The sequence below is a fragment of the Siniperca chuatsi genome, linkage group LG16, assembly GCF_020085105.1.
Source record: "Siniperca chuatsi isolate FFG_IHB_CAS linkage group LG16, ASM2008510v1, whole genome shotgun sequence".
In the NCBI taxonomy this organism is placed as follows: Eukaryota; Metazoa; Chordata; class Actinopteri; order Centrarchiformes; family Sinipercidae; genus Siniperca; species Siniperca chuatsi.
In genome coordinates this window covers 12,339,876-12,361,852 of record NC_058057.1, presented here as the reverse complement: position 1 = coordinate 12,361,852, position 21,977 = coordinate 12,339,876, and the positions used below count along the sequence as shown (strand labels likewise).

Below are 21,977 nucleotides of genomic sequence, written 5' to 3'. Positions count from 1 at the left end.
CGCACACACAAATCCTTGTACTTCTATCTTTGTGAGGACCGTCATTGACATAATGCATTCCCTAGGCCTTTACCCAAACCTTAACCATCACAACTGAATGCCTAACCCTTACTCTCACCCTAACCATAACCTAATTTTAACCTAACCCTGAAAACCAAGTCTTAACCTTCAAACAGCCTTTTGAAGTTGCGAGGACCGGCCAAAATGTGCTCACTTTCAAAAAATGTCCTCAGTGTGTAGGTAAAAAACGTGTTTCAGTCCTCACTATGTAGCAAGTACAAGTACACAAACACACACACACAAACACTCCTACGACAAGCTGTTATCCAACAAAAAAGTGAAAACACGTGTGTTGGTGGACCATGGGTGTTTGAGGCCTTGAAGTGTGCCACTAAGCCTTGCCAGTGTGAAAACATGCACAATACCAGGACCCTGGAGTTGGGACACCTAAGGAATGCATTTGTTGTTAATGTTATTAATTACACCTCATGTCAAAATATGAGCCATTTTAAAGGCCTATATGAAGAAAGGCGAGCCAAATATTGAGAGTTTTGCGTAAATAGTAAATTCTCAATAGATAATAATTATGTAATCTTGTCTGAGAACTATCATTTGGTTGAAAATGTGTTTTCAACCAGTTTTTAATAAATGATTACAGGATGAGTCTGGTGATATTCTATATTTTTTCTTATTGCCAATAAATTCCACGAAAAGACCAAAACCAACAGTGATATGAATCGACTAGTATTGCCTGTGAAGCCAAAGCATGATATGTCCTTTGTGTCTGAGACCTACATTGTTTGCCAAAAACTATTTAAAACACATCAATGAGCCACACTGTTGCACTGGGTGATATGTTCCATCATTATCATAAACATGGGCACTGAAGTTTATTTTGAACCAATTACATGTACACAATCCCTCTTCCATAAATTATCACTAGAGCACCAAATGTGTCGTCATCTGCGGCTGAAAGTAATCCATAACAAATCAACTGAACCATTTACTCCTGTCGGAGTCATTTGCTAAAAACTAGTGTCCAGCTGTTTCAGGAAATTACTTAGCCTTTTTAAAAAATGAAAATATACATTTGTGACCTATTTTTAAAGATTTATGTTAGTTGGAACGAATGGGCTGAATGTCACAGACTATTGAGAGACGGACTAACACTTTGTTGGTTTTGGTCTTTTCATGGGGATTTGTTGACAATAATAAAAATATAGAACAACACCAGCCTCATTCTTTAAAAAGGGCAAGTAAAGGCAAAGTGATTAATTTATATAGCACATTTCATACACAGTGGCAATTCGAAGGGCTTTACAAATTGCATAAAATAAGTGAGACAGGATACGATAAAAATAAAATGACACACAATTAAAATATTACTATGAGATAAATAGTAAATGGTAAAATCAAAGAGGGAACAAAAGTTCAATTATAAACAGTGAACATGTAAGTTCTAAATTTCAAATTAAACATGGCACCATTTGGACAGTACCTAAGTTCTAAGTATGTGTTGCTTAAATGTAGTTTCTCTATGTTTTGTGTTGACCTTGTGTGGGAAGACCCAGCACGCTCAAGTCAGCAGGCCTAGCCTTGTGAGTGAGCGTTGTAGACCAGTATCTGTATTTTAAAATTGATTCTCTGACTTACTAACCAACAAAAGAGCTTTCAATGGACTCAGACCTTCGGACACGACAGTAATTGGAGTCTTGAAGGTATGACTCAAGGTCGTACTATACTGGTAGTGAAAGATAAGTGCAAGGACTTGTGTAACACTAGAACCTTCAAGCTTAACTGTGCTGAATGGCATGAAGGAAGTAGCAGTCAAAAAATGCAGAGCCTTAGGGGTTTGGGTCTACATCAGAACTGAACAGTTCTGCTTCGGGTGTTGGAGTGACGTCTTGGTCCCGATCAGCTCCAGCTGTGTCTCCCAGCCGCCACAGGTGTGTGCTTGTCCTTGTTCACTGTCAGAGGACAGAACACCTCCGTCGCTGTCTGAGGTTCTGAACCTCAGCCGGAGCCCGAGGAACAGAGCAAGCGAGTGTGCTTTGTCCCTGAGAATTTCAAAGAGCCAAAAATATCTTTCAATTTGGAGTGTGATGCTCAGAAGAATAGACTCATAAAACCTTTCAAACTCTCTGTATCTGTGTGTTGTATCTTCAATATGAGTTACAGATGGAAGGAATGTATCTCTCTGTCAAACAAACACACACACTCATGCAGCACACAGTGTGCCGTAGAGGAGACATGAGCGTTGTTCTTGTTGATTGCTGTTAGTTTCATCAGAATGACTTTGGAATTTTTGGTTTCATCAGAACATCTCTCATGGGTGTGCACACTTGTGTGTGCATATAGCAGCTACTGACAAAAAATAAAGGAAATGACAAATAAATAATTAAACCTCAAGACTAAAAATCTAATTTGGCCAACAGTAAACATTTAGGTGGCTGAGATGAAGCCACATAATCAGTACCTGAATTGAGGCTGAATTAACATTAGAGCAACTTGGAACTGTGTGGCTGTCTGTCTTTGTTAGTTTATCTTTCTACATGGCTGATATGCAATATATTGTTTTTGAACTTTGTGTAACAAGGAAACTAACCTTTCGGTGTTTATCAGGAAGCACATTGGATTGTAGTTTAAACACGCTATTTGCTTGTTTAGACAGAAAGCTGGGCTGATAATGGACTGTGTGAAAATTAATGGGGGGGGGGCAGAAACGGAGAGGGATATGTTTTTTTTTCTTTTGGCTGTCTAAGTTTTTCTGGAGAGCAGAGAAGGGTCTTATCATTTTGTGAGATTAATTGTAAAAAAAAAAATTTATAAATAAAAGGTGCACTTTGCCATATGCAGAGGACAACAATCCTGTCTCTGTTTCAGGGCTCTACCCACATCTCCCTCACATGCGTTGTTAGATCAGGGGGTGGAGCACGATAGAGAATTGAATAAATTACACCTCAAACACATCCTTGGGAAATACAAATGTTTTTGCCAACTGAGATCCAAACACACACCTCCTTTTATAATATCACCCTGCTAGCTACTACGACCCACAAGCTAACAATGTGGTTTTATATGAAGGGCACCCCAAGTCACATTTGATTGGATAAATGTATGTATACGCCGCATTTCACTGTGTCTTTAAATGTAATCTCTACCACCAACATTCCCGCCTTCACTTTATTATGCAATACATGGACAAAAGTTAAATGTGTGACATAAAGTTAGCCTATATAATTCAAGTTCTTTTTCTTGTTTAACATATGGAAGTTTCTTGTTATAACAACATACCAACAAATCATGTAATAACAAGAAATGTTTGTTGTTTCACGTTGATTTTGCGAAATAACCAGGAAGTTTAAGATATAATGAGATAAAATCTTAAATTGAAAAGTTTCTTGTAAAAAAATGAATTACAATAATTAGGTATGTAGTAAGAACGAGAACATACTGAAAAGGATCTTGTTAAAATGAGATACATTACAACATGACACTGAGCAGTGATATGCTGTTGTAAAGCACCACACGATACCAACTTATGCTATTTTATTAACATATTAAGATTTAAATTAGGGTACACCATCTTAAATTCTTCATCTTTTGTCTCTTTGAGTTATTGATGGTGAAACGAGTTGTACCAATTCAGTAGTGTTTTGTTATTTAGAGATATGAGGGTGTTGTAGCTGTTTTGTAAGTCAAGGGGAGGGTCCAAAGAAAAAAATAACAATGCTGGGGAAGGTCTTGCTTTTTTAAAAAGTGAAACGTAAAGTTCAACCCCCTCCCCACCCAAATAATTTTCATACAGTCCCTAACTTTTTCTTGTGTATGGTCTTACAGAGGATAGGACCAGAATTTTGTGTGTGTGTGTATGTGTATGTGTGCGTGTGTGTGTGTGTGTTGTGCCCCCCCCCAGTCCTCAGTGCGCCCTACATATAAAGCAGTCCAGTCCAATGTTAACACCAGCTGCTGTCTGTATCTCTAATTATAGCCTCTGCATTGCAGGCTCCCAGGGCAAGACTGGGGGTCAGGTTACTCCTTCCCACTGCTCTCTCACATAGGCACACACACCCTCATTTAAAATGGGCCTCAAAAACAGCTTCTGACGCGGCTTAAGAACATATATGGGGCTCAACTAGATATTTATTCACTTATTTACTCTTCCCTTTGACCTCTGTTTGACAAGGCAGGGCACTTAGGAGGAACTATGTTTCCTGGAGGACTTTTAGGACTGAGTATTTTATTTTTTAAGTGGGTACAAGGGTACAAAATGAATACGTTTGGTCTCCTTTTGTGTTAAAACTACTGGTGCTGGTGTTAGTGGATGATGCATCATTTAATAAGTCATATCAACAATAAAATAAAGCAAAATCAGTGATAGTACTACTTTATTCACATAACAGGTGTAAGGGAATTGTCTTGATATTTTGCAGTGAACAGGTCAGTACAGGGCAGGAACGGGATGGAGTAATTGGCCTCTCAGAGGAGAAAACACAGATGTAACATCAGCTGATAGCTGCCTCTGGCTGCTTCCATCATTATAACATGATTAATAAGCTCCGTGTTTCCGAGACACATATCACAGGAGGACTTTTAGACCTTTATCTCTTTGCTTTATTCTTTCCTCCTCTCTTGTTCTCCTCTCCATCCCTTGATCTTTTGCTCCTACACATCCTGTTTTCTTCCTCTCCACTCTCTCTTCACTCCTCCTCTCCTTCTGAAATCTCCCCTTCCATCTCGTCCTCCCTCCCTCCACCTCCTCTATCTCTCTATTTTGGACCCTCAGAGGGGGCAGGGTGACTCAGTGGGTCAGCCCCTTCCCCCTGCTTCTCTTTATGGCTCACTCTCTCCAGCATTTAACCAGCTAGAAACTCAATCTCAGAAACTTTGACTCAAGAATTTCTTGGACACGAACTGAAACCTTCAAGAGGAACTTTGAAACTAACAAGAACAATAAAACAAACAAAGAATAGTTCACTGAATGTCCTTCCATTTTCTCCTGTGGGGAAGGTTTTAGTGTATTTTTAGACCCGCTGTGATCCAGGTTAACACAATTGCTGTGCGTTTTTTGCTGCCGAATTCGAGTGTTGCCTCCATAGTCTTTTTCTCACAATCAACTGGGGCCAAGGAGGATTTAACGAAGGAGATACATGCATGTTTCTATGGTAACAGTACATTTTCCAAGCCTTTCAAGGACTGAAGGTTATCCCTGAACATCCAGCAAATTCAAAGTCCAAGGTACTGTGAAAATCCATTTCACTCTGGCTGAACTTTATAATAATGATCTGATACTGACGTTACTGAATGCTGGAGGTCTATGCACAGTCCACGCAGTTATTCTTTCTCATCGTCATTTAAAATATCTACTAAAGGTTAGCTGCTACTAAGGATATTCTGTCAAACTTTATAAGGTGGAGCACTGCAACTATAATGGTGTTTAAGGAATTGTGATGTTATGGTCAAATAAGCCAAAATAATGACCATTTGTGTTGTATTTTATAGTACATGTAAGCTACATTTTGAGCTATTACCTCCTGTTAATGTTTCATAATTTCCTCCCTTTGCTTTCCTGACACTTGCCACTTGCAGGTACAATAATAGTAATAGTGCACTTTTTTATTACATTAAATATATGACTACTAACATCTCGAAATTGTACACAAGCGATCAACAAAAAAATGTTTAAATGAGCAGTTTAAAAAGTTGGTTAACTCCCACACACTGTCAGTACAACCTTTTTTGAAAAAGCAACATTTCGCTCATAGACCCTCATCTGGAACTCACAATTCACTCTTCATTCTCCTATACTTATCTGTCAAACCAGTGGTTCCAAACCTGTTTGGCTTGTGACCCCTTAAACGTGTACAGTACTTTAATACAGATTAGGGCCTCATATGAGCAGTTCAACCAAAGAGTAATGCTTTCATGTGAAGGATCTTTAGAGGCTTTAGAGAGTTGAACATATTCAGTATTTCATGAGAACATGATATATTTTTGTCTTTTCCTTTATATCATCATTTTGATCTCTCAGATGTGGCTTGGGATCCGGGGGCTCCAACCCCCAGGTGGGAACAACTGCATTATAAAATATTTGCTTTGATGTTGAAATGATCAATTACCTTTTCTCTCTCTCGTTTTCCTTTTCCCCTCTTCTGACAGTGCCATCATGTGCTAAAATGTAACCAAGAGGAATGGTTGACATGTAAATCACTGCTTTCATGCATGCTATCTGTGCACAAAAGCTGCACATAACACATACAATTCTTTTATCAGCTTATTCTGTTACAAGAAACTTAGTATGCTTCTGTGCTTTTACTCTTAAGTTGATGCCACACTGATATAGATCATAGATTAGTGGCGGTAGAAATATTTTTATCCTTTACTTAAGAAAAACAATGCAAAAATACTCCATTACAAATAAGTCCTGCATTCAAAATCCTACTTCATTACAAGTACATATGTATTATCAGCAAAATATACTTGAAGTATCAAAAGTAAAAGTACTCATTCAACATAGAAACGGCCCCTGTGACTGTTATTTTACTATATATGACATTATTATATTGATGCATCAATGAGTAAGCAGCATTTTACTGTTGTAGCGGGTCAAGGTGGAGCACTTTTTAACTGCTTTACATACTGTTTACACATACATACATACATACATACTGTTTGCAGTTCGGTCCAGTGGTTCCCAACCTAGGGGTTGGACCGCTCAAAAGGATCACAAGATAAAATCTAAGGGGTCATGACATGATTAATGGGAAAGGAAAGGGAAAAAAGGCTTCTGCTAGAGTTCTGCAACACAAATTTATATTTATTATTTGGTTTTCTCTCAACTTTGGTTTTGTGAGATATCAGACAATTTTACCTTTTGGGGCCTTGAAACAGTTATTTAAATGAAGCCATCTGAGAAGTTTCGAGGGGAAATCACTCTGTGATTCACAACGTACACACATCTGAAACACGAAAAGGGCCCCAACTAGACCCAATGTTTTTGTTAGGTGTCACAAGCCAAAAATGTTGGGAACCACTGGTTTAATCTATCACAATGTGATCTATTTTATAAGCTTATCATATGTTTTCTATCATATGTAAAATCTTAATCTGAAAAGTAACTAGGTAACTCTAGGCAGATAAATGTAGTGGAGTGAAAAGTGCAATATTTCCTACTGAAATGTAGCAAAGCAGAAGTATCTCAAAATTGTACTTAGGTTGTAGGTAGTTACTTCTTACCACTGGTAATGACACCAGCAAGATTACTTTATAAGCACTACCATTTGTCATAAAGTTGGTAACAAGGGGGATGCATTTAATGACTCACACTCTCATAAGTGCCTTTGTCGCCCTTCATTTGCCTTCAAATACCGGTTAGTTTCCTGCATGCACATCATTCTAATTCTGTTCATTCCTTTGGTGTAGAGGTGTCTTTGTGTGTGTGTGTGTGTGTGTGTGTGTGTGTGTGTGTGTGTGTGTGTGTGTGTGTGTGTGTGTGTGTGTGTGTGAACATCAGCTCAACACTTGGTGGTAACAACAGGTGGGCTGGGTCATCTGGTTTTGAAAAGAGGACAGACACATACGTACTGTAAAAGGAAAAATGTTTTCAGACTGTGACTCACACTTTGACATAAACTATAAAAGACGGCTATATAAAAGAACTATACTGTAATTGCATGGTTTGGAGGAGAGTGGTGAAGTGGATGATTGCAGAGTGCAGATTTATCTGCTGTAGGATATTTAGACTGTGCTCCAGCCTTCTGTCATTGTAAGATTGTGACTGTTTTACCTGCTGTAGATCAATATGTTGGCCTGACCAGCTGTTGCCAGGGCTTCACTAGATCAATGGTCAGCTTTATATCACACACACTCTCAGCTCTACTTCTGAAATGACACACACACACGCCAGCTGTTGTACACCAGATCAATGGTTAGCTTTCTTGAATCAGACACACACACAAATGCACATTTGAGTGTGTGTGGGCAGAATTATGTTTAATTGATTTTGTAGTTTGTTATCTGAATGCAGCAACCGAAAGGTCAGCCTGAGACCAGCTACTGAATCAAAGCCCATAAATTCTTCACATTACACAACCCGTCCTGGATGACATGTATACATTGTACAGTAGATAGATAAAATAGGTTTCAGCAGTTAGTATACAAGAAATCAACATACTTTACTGTGTTAAACTAACAGGAAATAATACAATACATGTGTCGGTTTTTGATATGCATACAGACTTTCTTGAGTACGTTTTGTCATTTTCTTAAAATTAGTATGTATGGAATTGGGACACGAGTATTGAAAGACATAGGCGTTTACTAGGCAGAGAATGAAAATGAAAGTGAATTGCATTATGGTACATGTAGGATCCAGCGTTTTTGAAACTTGACCCATAAAGCACTAAATGTCTGAATATCCCGACCTTTGCTGCATTCATTTTGTCCATTCTTTCTCTCTCTCTCTCACAAGTCCCCACCTTTATGAAGGTACAAAACTAAACTGCCAGAATAACACTTAAAAATTCAGCCATCATGTAACCTGATAAAGGATAAAGTGATTACTTTCAGCTATATCATTATCAATGAACATCAGTGATGCTGTGAAGAATCTCAGTCTTATGTCAAAATCTTGTTTTAAGACTCTTAATTATTTTAGTTTATATCATGCTCGTATGGTCCATATTCCTAAATAAAGTTGTGTTTGATAAAATTACCACAAACTAATGTACACACAGAAAATCTGGGGCCAGGTAGTATTATTCCAGCATAGGCATACTGGTCTCAGGGCATATCATTTAGCTGCCATGTACAGTATAGTGTGATGCGTGCACTGCCATTGATGGGAACTTGGAGGCAACCAGATACAGGTGCACAGAGGGCGTGTGGTGGGTGGATGGAGGGTTTAATAGGGGCCCAACGTGCTCTTGCTTTTTGCATCAAGCTGTAATCCTTGTCGTTTATTTTAATAGTCCTATGCAGTCGAACACGTCATCTTCTGGGCTTGAGTGCACATGCTACATAATAGGCTACAATGTGGACCAATTTACTCAAGTGATTGGGTTTAACTCAGAAGCAGAAGCATATATATGGAGAAAAGGCCTGAATTGTGCCTTGAGGTGCATTTATGATATAATGAGGAGACAGGGGAACATTGTCACCAATCTACACTCAGCTTTTACTAATTGACAGTGAAGATGAGAACCATTAGAGTCCACACCGCCACATAATTGTGTCAACGGGACTGTCATAATGAATGGTGTTAAATGCTTCAGTTGGACCAACACAGACCCTACAGGACTCACGTGGATCCACATTCTTCAGGGCCTTATTAATAACCTTGAGAAGGGCATATTTCTTCCAAATGAGTCAGTCCTATTTTAATTCACATCTCCACCACAGTGTAACTATCACTTTATATTTGCAGATAAGCTGTGTGAGAGGCAGGCAGAGAAACAGAGGGAAAAATAAATCATCTCAGGCGTTCCTCGCAGCACGCCACATAATGAACACAAACAACCTAACGCGGGTGCGTAATCATGTTATGGCACACAGTCCAAATACCATACAATGATGAAAACTTTCTTTAGAGAAGTAATTTGTCTTGTAGAGCGGATTTTTCAAAGTGAGATGGAATTTAATCTCATCACCTCGGGCGATCTCTGTCTCTCTCTCTCTCTCTCTCTCTCTCTCTCTCTCTCTCTCGTTGCTCTCTCCCACTCTTTCCCTTCCTCATATCTGTCATTATTCATCCTCGCACAAAGAAAAACAGAACATACTTGAATGATTCACTGACATCCATTTGAATAAACAGCTGCTGTGTGCATTAATCAAAAGAACTGGTAACATGAACTCATGTCAAGCACAGATTAAAATTGGGCTCAGTAGTGAATTCATGGTGGGAAGATGTCAACACCGTGCCATATGCTTATAGTACCAACACCAACATGGGCCGCAACCCTGTGTTTTCATACCAATGGCCTCAAGGCAAAGAGGACCCTCCGCCCCCCACAATACTCCCAAGATATCTGTAATTTATTTTGAAGTTTTGTCACAGGTTTGTTTAATTTTAATTTTAATTGTCTTCATTTGTGTCCTCATGGTACAGAAATCTACCACCAAAGCCAGACAATTTGTTGCTTCACCCAGACATCTCTTTTCACCACAGTCTTCTAAACCAGATACTAATTGCATTGCCTTCTAATTCTTATAGATGTTTATAGATACTGACAATTTTAAGGCTTAGGTCAGCAATTCTAGAGACCTTGAAAAAAATACTGTCTGCAAAAAAAGTGGTTACACTGTGAGATCTATATTGTTCCTTGGACAACAGGGACAAGATGATGTTAAAAGGGCATATTGTGGAAATCTGATTTCAAGAGAACACACTCTCCCCACACTTTGAAGCTGCTATAATCAATATTTTATATTAACAACAGCTCAAATAGCTCAAATGCTCCTAGTGACGAACCCACAGAAAACTATCACCAAACTCTGCAGTTCCCTTCAGCTCTACGTAACTTTTTTATGTATCTTTCAACTCATTGTTTTGGTTTTCCGGCCCACAACTTATCTGTGTTGGTTAGCTCCCACGGCTCTCATAAGCGTAGCTTTAAAACACAGTCGACAGTTGTTTTCAGCAAAAAACTCACTGTACGCTACCTGCTCAGCAACAAACATCAGACAGACACAGTTAATGGCTAGCTGGTGAGCATTTAGCAGCTAAAGAGCCAAATATTTTCCTCAGGAGTTGGTGGGCCCCCAAGTGGCCAGAAAATCAGTGAATGCATGTTGAAAGGGGTACTCCACCAATTTTACACATAAAGGTCAATTTACTAACCAATGGGAGTCCCACTTAGCTTATAAAAACAATTGTATGCCTTCTGTGGCTGTGGAGGCGCTTTTGTCAAGTCTGAGAAAATAACGCTGCTGCTGATGTCATCAGGGTCTAATGAAAAGACGTTGCAGTTGGCACAATAGGGAATGTGGGATCGAGGGATTTTTGGAAGCTGACTTTTGGAGCTTGACAGAAAGTTCTGAATATTTCGGCCTCTGCTGCTGCTATTTTTGCCATTCTTTTTAAATTCTGTCCCTTGTGAGTCCTTTATGTACGACTTTAAACATGCTAATCAAAACAAACAAAATTATTATATTCACATTGCTGTAATTTACTTAAATAGGCTTTTAGCTAAGTTAGCTAAGATATTTTATTTTGATGTTATCTCACTCCATTAGCAGACCCTTTTACTGTTCTTTGTCATAGTTTCAACTTGATCTGTTGTTGCATTTTTTTTCTGGCATTTTTTATTGTGATTTGAAAGTATACAATTTCCCTCAGTCATCCAAAAACTGAGCCTCCTACACTCTTCTTCCATACTTCTCTTTATGTCTCGCTTCCTTGCTCTCTTCATTTTGTTCCTTTCCTTTTCATAATTATGTCTTCCTATTTCCAACTTGTCTCTCTCTGCTCTCAGCTCTCTTCCCCAATGAGCAGTCAAACCAACAGCGGGGAGGCGGTCCCTCCAGCTCGGACCAATCAGAGGACATTTTTGGATGATGTCATTTTGACCTTTACTTCACCGATGGCCTGGCTGCTGGTTGTGGCTCTGATCATCACATGGGCGGGAGTTGCCATTGTTCTCTTTGATCTGCTTGACTATAAAACTCTGGCAGGTAACAAGACTTGTTGATTATTTGTTTTAATTGTTGTTTTTAATCTTTTAAGAGATTTTTTTTTTGCCTTTTTTGCATTTTAAGTAAAGCTATCAATTTTACCACTCAACAATGATTGTAATTCCATCATAACGTGATTATAATGTGCTTGTAATGTTTTGTTATACTTTATGACACTTTCCTTCAATTCATTTATACCCATTTTTCACATATCATTTACATATCCATATTTCATCCAAGCATTTTTCAACAACCTTTCAGACATTTTTGAAGCAGACTTCAAAAGTGGATGTGCTCTCATGAAGGTCATCATTTTCAACAACGTCCATATGTCAAGTTAGAGGACACACACCATCTAATTTTTTCTTTCACCACATGTTTATAACAACAGAATTTCTCAGCCTCTGCTGCTTTAAAGTAACACATGGTCTGCTGTGTGTTTCCCTTCACTCGGCAGACAGACGTATTGAAAATGACACACTGTTTTCAGGAGTGCATTTTCTCACACTCACATGTTCACATAGATGCTAACATTAATTAGTCCACCAGCTGACAGTTTATGTACCAGTGTAGTGATACAGCTGTGTACAAACTGAGGTATACCCACTCCTTCTCATTTTCACTTAAACGTCTGACTCATACACTCGTAGAATGGATTGAAAGGGCACTTCTTGGTGTTAACATGTATACTAATAACACAGTCGCAGGGCATAATCAGTCTTCATTTTGATTAAAACATCTAGTTTTTTAAATTAAGGATTTCTCTGGTTTACATGTACTTTTTAAAAATGCTATACATTTCCTGCTGCTGCGCTACAGAAACTGAGAGGCTTTGTTTCCTCACATTCTTAATCCTGTTATCTCCAGCTCATGACTTAATTGTCTTGCGTGATCAAATTTAGTTTCCTGTCATTGCACTTTAATTACTTCATTGTCATGAGATAACAGAAAATGAATTTCCCTGAGATCTCAGCTATGTTACTGATTGATTAAAGTAAATGCAGCAGTCAAGATCTCTCCTTCAAACATTTTCAGTTCTGCTTAAGACTGTGATTCACTGGCACCATGATCAAGCTTGCAAGACTCTGCACACCCATTCATTTATATCTTGAGGTAATGAGAAATGTCTGATTGCAGCATAACAGGAGAAATCAAGAAAGAGCAATCGTGCCACACTCTGCTGCATGTTGTTTTATTTTTGTAAACATAGAATCTGGGTTGTTAACCCCCAGAAATCAAAATACTGAACAAAAAGGTAGCTATGCTAATGTGATTATACTCCAGTTATTATTTACTTTATATGGAAAGCAAAGGTTTGACACTTTGGGAAAAACTGTACAATTATTCACTCATATCTGTCTGTTAAACATAAGGCTACAATGCCCCCTTCAGCTCTTCATGCTAAGCTAAGCTAACAAGCTGCTGGCTGTAGCTTCATACTTAGTGTACAGATACAGGAGTTGTTTCAATCTCGGCAACAAACCAAATATGTGCATTTCCCAAAATGTCTTTAATTTAAAACTGTAATGACATTAATACTGTATATTCCAATGACAATTTAAACGGTTGCTTTAATTGAATTAGGATCAATATATTAGAGTACATGTTAACATTCTCATGATAAACTTGTTGATTAAATTTAAACCATACAATATTAATGCTGATGTGGAAATTAACATTGTTTCAGTTACAATGAGACTTAGAAAGCTTAATGTTGAATTGCATATAATAGTATAACTGAAGTGTTTAGTACAATTATACATTTTCAAATCTCATGTACAGAATCAGTGTTACTTTTGATGGCGACATTTTGATGTATGAAGCATTAGCATTAGAATGCACTGTAGTGATCTAAATAGACCTAACACACAAAGGTCAAACTGCCTCCAATCCTCCAACCACACAACAGGAAGTCAATCACTTTGATTTTGTCACAGGTGTATTCCAGTGTGCAGTTAATTTACTATGATAATGACCTTTCTATCAATTCTACTCATATCTGCTCCTTATCACTCCCACCACTCGCACAGCTACTACACATCACCATGTATTTGGACTATCCTACAGTGTAAGGATAGTCCTGCTACACACTCATCTTTAACTCCTCTCCTCAATCTCCTCCTTCCTTTACCCCTTCACCTTTTCTCCATCGTCATGCTGTTAATCATCTGCCATCCCATCCAAAGAGTACACATCATACTGTGACGACCCCGTGTGTTTATCTCCTGGTAAAAACAATACACAACAAAAACACTAACAGTTTGGCTGCACTGCTTGCTTGTACTAGAGTGCTGCCTGTGACAGACCAGAGAACATCAAAATATACATGATCCCTGTCTAGTATCTGTCCAGTATTTCTAAACGTGGGACTCTGGGTTTGACATGTAAAGGGTAAATCAACACTAAATCAGCACAAAAACTGGTACTCGCTATTGGTTGAAACTTACCCACCAGCAGGTGTTTACCACAAGCTGACAAAAGCTAAACATCTGTTGACCCATGGCACCTCTGATATGGGTGAAGCCACTGGGCTTGAAAGTTTCAAAGAGATAGTTTTCTGCCCTAAGGGGTAATGTCACACATTTGCTGAGGTTTTCAGATATTTCCCACTGAGACTGTGGACAGTTTTTTACTATTTTGTTCCTTTGGTAGAAAATGGTTCTCAAAGAAAACTGTCCACAGCAATGTCTGTGGATTATCCTGAGAAAAACCCTGTAAACAACTTCTGCTGTTTACTCCCTCATGGCATTTTGTTCTCCAGGCTGTACATTTCAAAGAAAGAATTTTATTGAAGAGGGAAAAAACCTCTCAGAGCTAACAAGCTTGCTAACTTATTGTCCCATTAGCAACTGAGCTAACATGCTTGCTAACTGACATTTAGCAAGCACGTTAGTGGGACAATAAGTTAGCAAGCTTGTTTCGCAGTTTATTCAAAAGACGTATTTTGTTCCTTTAACTCCTGTCTCATAACTGTCTGCCAACTATTTCCTTTTTGGGGAGCAGTTTATACTACGACAGAGGAGGGTTAAATAAAAGTTGGTTGTGCAACACAGTTAATAAGCTACATTAGCTTCCTCCATTTTGGACTCTCCAGCTCTCCGTCCAGTCGAAGGTCAGCACTGTCAAGACGGCTTGCTGTTGATCAACGGTACAAATTCGCAGGTCAAAGTTTCTGAAAAGCGACATTTGGGTGACTATTTAAGTAATTGACTGATTTGAGCATGGAAGATCATTCTTGACCTTGGGAATATACAGTAGTGTGTGCTTTCTAGCTATGCAAGCTTAAGTGATTCAGGGTTGATTCGCCCTTTGATTTCCTGATGTAAAACTTTTGTTAACTTATTTGTTGACAAGAATGTATTCTTGTTCTGGTCTACAATCAAATGCAAACAGCCTGTATTTACCAAGCTACGGATGGATGGCAAATTAAAGGAAAAAAACAACATCAAGTCTAGAAAGGTGTTTGGCCACAGCGAGCCTCCAGAACAGCTTCAGTGCTACATCAGTGCTTGTCATAAATTCTCACAAATCTCTGGAACTCTACCAGAGGGATGAACACCATTCTTCCAAATGATATTCCCTCATTTGGTGTTTTTATGATCATGGTGGAGAGCACTGTCTAGTGCTGAGATTTGGTGATTGGAAATGCCATAGTTTGTGATGCTCATCATTTTAATACTAATCAGACCACTCAATGATTCCCTATGTCCTGTGGGGAAACATCTGCATTTGTTATGTTTCACTCATTTATTCAGGTTTTTCTTTAATTTGTCACCAGTCTGTGTATTCTCAATCCCTGTCTTTAGGTGCATGACATCTCAGCACGTGTGCCTGCGTTACTAGTGTGGAATTGCACGTGTACTTGTGTTTCCTCTGGAACTGCTAACAGTTCTCAATGACTAAGAAGCCGTGTGACACACAGGCTTAAAATATACATCTAGGTATAAATCTGTAGGCCTGTTGGGATTTCAAATTGAATCATTTGTGCAATTTAGCAGATTTATTTTCTTGTGACAGCTGACATTGAAAAATATGTTCAAGTCGATGTGGCTAGCATAATAATCCCAGAAAACTTGGAATACAGAGTCCCTGAATGAGACTGATTCATTTATCTCCCATATTTCATGCAGAGTTATCAATAAAAGTTACAAATCTTTTCTCCAAGTCAAGGAAACATTTCTCCAAGGGCTAAGGATAGTCCTGAGCTGAAGAGGAAATGCACACGAGAAGCACGTGTCCCCTGTACGTTGTAGTTATCTTCTATTCTGTGAAGCAAATATTTGCAAGTTGACAAAATGCTGGGTTACATTTTCAATCACAAGGCTTTTCTCCCACCATGACATTTTAGTAAAGGCCAGTGTGTGTAAATGAAACAGCAAGAAGACATTTTTGGACAATAAAGAAGAAATGCAATTCTCCCTGTTGTGAAAGAGCAGAGATAGAGGTGTGTGTATGTGTGTGTGTGTGTGTGTGTGTGTGTGTGTGTGTGTGTGTAGAAAATAGACAAACAAAGTAGCAACAGAAAAGGATACAGATATAAAAAAGGGGAGACAGAGACACACACAGACTTGCATGGACGTATACCATATAGAAAGATACAGTAATTCAGAAGAGATAAAGGCAGAGTATAGAGCAGGAGAGAAGGTGGAGGAGAGACAAAGAAGCAGCACTGCCAACAGTTTAATCAGTCATCTTATCAAAATCCTGTTCTTTCTTTCTCTGACAGAGAGGCAGAGGCAAAAAAGTGAGTAATTCTTAGTGTATGTGATTATTTTTGAAAACGAAAACAATTTAGATTAAGACAGATGGAAATGTTACAAACCTCCAGTGTTATTGATGTGGGTTTTAAACTGTAAAAACTTAAGCATGTTATGTGTCAACAATATCACTCTCCTATGCAATGTCAGTGTCACACCTGTAAAGCAAGCAAGAAAGAAATCAGAATCAGAATCAAAATCAGAAATACTTTATTGATCCCTGAGGGGAAACTCTTTCATTAAAGCTGCTCACTATCACGTCAATGCACACTTGAGAATAGAAGGAATAGAAGTACTAAGCAAATCAAAATCTAATATAAAGAGCTATAAAGAGTTTCCCCTCAGGGATCAATAAATTTTTCGGATTCGGATTCGGATTCTGATAATACAGGTAAGATAAATTAAGTACAAAGTGGATATAAGTATAAAAGCTAAAATGTGTAAAAAAGTGTAAGTACCAAAGTGGAAAGAAAGGCAGAAAGAAAGGAAGGAAGCAAGAATGAAAACAGAAAGAAAGATAGAAAGGATGGTAGGAAGCAGGAATGCAAAAAGGAAAGATTTAAAAAAACTGAGGAGGGAAGGAAAAAGGAAAGAAAGAAGGAAAGAAAAAAGAAACAAACAAAGCTCTGTATCATTTAGCTTTCCTTATCCAGCTCAGATGTGTCTCTTCCAGCTACTTTATGCTCTTTTCTTCTGAGAGATGTTTCAGAGCCCCTTGGGTTTCTTTGTTTTTTTATCTCTGCAGCACAATTTGTATTTTTATTCTCTTTGTGTTTTATCATTTTGATGTGTCTGCTAAACTACACAAAACTAAAAAACAAAGGCAGAAAGGTAGACAGAAGTAGAGAGAAGAAAAGACACACAGGATGAGAACATGAAAGTAAGACAGAGAGAATAAATAGAATAGATTTAAAGAAAGAGTGAGAAAGAAAGAAAGAAAGAAAGAAAGAAAGAAAGAAAGAAAGAAAGAAAGAAAGAAAGAAAGAAAGAAAGAAAGAAAGACAGACAGAGGGTGGAAAAGCAAAGTAGAAGAGAGACTGAAGGAATAAGTAACGTCAATAAAAGGACAACAGAGAGTTAGCAGGAGGGGGGAAATGCTAGCCTTCTATTCCTGGTGTCTCTAGCACTGTGTCTGGAGTGCCAATCAAAGAAATGTCAGTGCATTAATCAGTTGTTTATGAGGCTCCATTATACGACTCCTGCACACTGGGCAACAAACAAAGCTTCTTCCACCTGGGAGAGGGAAAAGTAAAGAGATCCACAGAGAAAATAAAAACAATACATTTAGCACTTTAGAGCCCCCTGTTATCATAATACACACATAGCAGCCATGAATGTGCTAATTCACATCTGCCTCTGACAGACAAATGCAAAACACCTGCACTGCAGCAGCGGCTATATGAGCATGGATTGTTTTAACACCACTAGCGGCCTGAGAACAGAGTCATTATTACAGCCAGAGGAGCTTATACCAAAGTAAAATGATTATCTCGCTTGTTACAGATACAGAGGAGCAGCTAAACATTTTGGCAGCACAACCCGTTACTGTATACTGTACTGTGTGCACAGTAAATCAACTAAATATAAAACCAAAACACTTTGCAAATTAATACAACATGTAACTGATGCAGCAGCAATTCGTTTTTAATGAATTGTTTGAGAAGCTGTGTGACACACAGGCAGACTATTAAGCAAATGACAAAGCATGTATTTCAGAGGCACTGAGAGCAGCCTGAGCCGGGACAAAGCAGTCGTGATTAGCACAGAAAGGTCAATGTACGAAAAAGAAAACTGAAAATAATTAGAGTGAATTTTGGTATAATTGACTAGCTGCATTCCTTTGAAATGCCTTCTGTGCAACATTTGGTACCAAATGATCACTTTTACCAGCTTTGTTAGCAGTTGAACCCTGACATTACCTGTCTCCTGCAGTGTGTGGTCAACACCTGAGGTCACTAATAAGTGTGCAAAATGACCTGTGGAAGAAGCCATCCAAAAAAAAATAAAGAAAATAATAAAAATGTCTGAGTTAGTATGCTGGTACCACTCTCTCATAAGTCACCCTTTATAAAGGGTTTATAAATTGTATTTATAGCATTATTACCAGTTAATAAAGCATTTATTAATGCTGTATAGACGAGTTCCAAACCATTAATTGTAAGAAATTCTGGGTTGCCAGTTTGTTAAAAATCTCTATGTCTGGTGAGACATTAATTGTAAAGTTATTAATAAATCATTAAGGGTAATGAGTGTAACTTTCTAATAAGCCATCAAGTCTGCATTTGTTAATGGTGTTAATAAGTCATCAATGAACATCACAGGTTTCTCACTGTCTAATAAGCCAACAGCAAAAGTTAGTAGTCATTTATAAGTATAAATGTTAAGTTAATAAATTATCTGTATAATTATCCACTAAATCTGCACTTTCAAATTGTTAGAATTTGTTAATAAATGTGTTTTGTTCCGATGTTCTGCCATTGTTTCCCAGAAGGTCAGAGGTCAAACTGTCCATTGAAGTGGTTTACCTAATTATTTAAAGAGCTAAACAGACAAAGCAAAGATCCTGCTGGAGGAGGATAAACACAAACCTGGCAACCCCAAATGAGTTCTTATTATTGGCTTATAGCTGGTCTATAAAGCATTACTAAATGTTTTATTAACCATTAATAAAGGCACTAGTTATCTATGAGCCCTATACAAAGGGTGCCTTTTTAGAAACTGGTACTAATATGTTTTTTGGCTGTGTGTGGAAGTGCCAACTTCAGACTACTGGAGTGGAAACCAAAAGTTAGTGAGTGACATTTCTATATACTGGGACAGTTGATGTCAGCGGTGGAAATACTGATAAAACTGTGTCAGGAATGTTGAAACGCTTTGTTTGTGTTGTTGCTGTTTCTTGCTGTCCTCTCATTCAGCATGTCCTCTGCATGGTCGAGAAACAATTCCTAACATGTTCTGTATGATGTAAAGTTTGTTTTGTGTGTGATGTTTTTATTCCTTTTAATCATGTTTTCCATTATAGCAGCAAAACGATAAATCTAAAGCTGTATGTGGCTGTGAATGACTGAAAACGAAAAATATGCAGTGCAATGAAGGCCACTTATCATTGTTCTTCTGTGTGATTTTATCTCTGTGTAGCTTCTCTCTTCTGTTGTCTCTTTGTTCTTGTCAACGTCTCTTTTTCTTTGTCTCTCTGCAACCTTTTTTTCACTTCACATCATGCTGTCTCTGTTAACTTCATGTTCGTGTGTCTCTCCCCCTCAGGTCTCCCTCCTCCTTCTGCCATCGCTAAGAGAGGTTTGAAGGCTAGAGGCAAGCAGAAACTAAATATATATACAGTATATAGATGCTATACTACCTTTGTGAAGCTTCTTATGTTCATTTTCTGTTAAAACTGTGTGGTTTGTGAAGTGATTTCAACTCTATGGTCATTATTGAGTTTGCAGGTAAGGGTTCCTGATATTTTGTCCACCCCCTGTTTAAGTTTTGTTCAAGTTCAATTTTACTCTTATTTAAAATATCTTAGGTGTAAATATTTCACAATATCTCACTCTACTCTGCTTTACAAGGTGTTGTTCTATTCTATTCCTTTACTCTATTCTATTAAGGTGGCGTTCGTCCAATAAGATCAAGCCCTGCTGGAGTCCCTGGTGAGGTCACAGCTCAGGAGAGCACTGATTGGTTGGCGATGGTATGGACTTTTGCAGCCAGTTTGGTAGCTCCTGATGAGGAGGAGGAAGGTATTCACCAGCTAACTGAAACCCTCACATGTAAGAAAGCATCACCTGACACTAATAAACCATTTAATGACGGAGATGATCAATGACTAATATTGTGAATAAGATGCTCACCCCACCTAACATCTTATTCAGGACATTGCATTTACATGCGCCAGATCATGAATGAAACATTCTAATATTCTGAGTATAGAAGGACTATTAATCAAAATGTAAATGTATTGGAAAATACATCCTGTGTCAAACTCTTCTCATGTACAGTATTTGCTGAAACGAGATGTTTTTAGCTCAAATGCTCATCATGATAATCCAGGTCGTGCAGATAATAGTAATGATGGAGCTGTCAGAACATAATCACTGACTTACTATGATGTCCTTTTAACTTGCTAAATTGTGGAAATACATTAGGCGTAAAATAAACTTCCCGTCTAATCTTCTTTATTCGATTAAAAGAACCAACTGCCCATTATAGATCCTGTTAATTAACTGTACTGAAAACTTGAACTCAAGCACTTGTGTATTTCACAATACTTCAACGACCACGGATGCTCTCATTCAGACTGATAGCGAGTAACAGAAGGATATGTTTGTCAGAGTTATTGTAACATGAACATAAGAAGCAGTTCATTTGGCCAAAACAACAGCAGACAGACAGAAGAATAAGAAAAAATAATTCCTTTAGGCAGCCTAATATTTATTGCTTGCTAGGCAGTCAAGAAACTGCTGTTTTGTTTTTTGTTTGCATGTAAAGAGCTATTCTCTGTGAGAAATACTTACAATCAGTATTTTCATTTTCCTCCCCTAATATTTATAACTGCAATAACTGGGTTTGATCAACTTACTGGGACCGATGAACACTTCTCTTCTTGTCATTCAGCCTTCCACTCTGAGGAGCTCTGAACAAGAGGAGTGGGGAGAGAGGACAAGAATGGACAAGTATGAAGAGCTGGATAGAGGAAGAAAAGGCAAAAAGAGATGGGTGTCTGTCTGAAGTGGAAGAGAGAATGCAAAGAAACAGAAGGAGGAGGAGGACGTACAGTTTATCACAGTTATGTTTATTTCTGTCTGTCTGTTGTTAACTGGAATTCTATGAATAAAAACTGTCAATTTGAAACCTTGGTTTTGGTTTCTTTTCTGAGCGTAATTAAAACGCCATTGTAGTCTTTACCCATAGCTCCATTCTGCACAGTAAATGTAAATCAGTAAATGTAGGTGAGCCTATTTGTGAAAAAAGTACCCATCCTTTAAATCAATAGTGTAATAACATAACATTACAATGTTTCTTTAAGTTCTTCATACTTTTGACAAGCTGTATCCTACACTGTGGAGCCCCAAAGCTGACAAAAGTGAAAATGTCAAAACTGTAACTAAATACATTAGTAAATACTATTCTTAGTTAAATAATTAAAATGGAATGTTATTCTTCACAACCAGCCAGTTAATAAAACTAATTAAAACTTAATTTACATTAGTCGCCTTTTTATGTCTTTCACTCCTTCATTTTCTTTAGTTTTTTTGTTGGCACACATTTAAATTTATATCTATCCCCATGCACCATTTTACATTTTCATCACCTCATTTCCGATTTTCCTAATGGGAAATGAGTATAAAAGAAAATTCTTTATATTTAATATATATATATATATATATATATAATTATATATAATTATTTAACAAAGAGTATCATTTGTTGATGTATTCAGTTACATTTTTGACTTGTCTGATAACTTTTACTGCATTTTGCCAGTTCAGGGGCTCCATACACTACACTGAACTTAACGGTGATATTCATAATGTATATACATTAACCATG

General features: G+C 37.9%; 1 protein-coding gene across 8 annotated transcripts; it reads left to right on the top strand.

The window, feature by feature from the left end:
• The first annotated feature begins 4,771 nt into the window (after positions 1-4,771).
• LOC122863400 (triadin-like) lies at positions 4,772-21,278 on the top strand. 8 transcript variants are annotated; one of them, XM_044169874.1, is made up of 7 exons: positions 4,777-5,238; positions 11,472-11,670; positions 14,765-14,818; positions 16,397-16,414; positions 19,692-19,739; positions 20,036-20,197; positions 21,042-21,278. In XM_044169874.1, exons 2-7 carry the CDS (start codon positions 11,484-11,486, stop codon positions 21,062-21,064), a joined length of 492 nt encoding a protein of 163 aa, XP_044025809.1. In that variant the 5' UTR covers positions 4,777-5,238; positions 11,472-11,483; the 3' UTR covers positions 21,065-21,278. The 8 variants fall into 8 exon arrangements, with proteins under 8 accessions (XP_044025810.1, XP_044025808.1, XP_044025809.1 ...); XM_044169876.1 differs by lacking the exon at positions 14,765-14,818 and adding an exon at positions 13,857-13,898 and having other exon boundaries at positions 4,778-5,238; XM_044169875.1 differs by lacking the exon at positions 16,397-16,414 and having other exon boundaries at positions 4,772-5,238; positions 14,765-14,860; positions 20,036-20,167.
• Positions 21,279-21,977: the final 699 nt, after the last annotated feature.

Coding starts and splice junctions, on each gene's coding strand:
- LOC122863400 (XM_044169873.1), top strand. CDS start 11,484: ATGAGCAGTCAAACCAACAGCGGGGAGGCGGTCCCTCCAGCTCGGACC. Junction 11,671..14,764: donor TGACTATAAAACTCTGGCAG/GTAACAAGACTT, acceptor TGGACTCTCCAG/CTCTCCGTCCAGTCGAAGGT. Junction 14,861..19,691: donor TTCTGAAAAGCGACATTTGG/GTGACTATTTAA, acceptor TCTCCCCCTCAG/GTCTCCCTCCTCCTTCTGCC.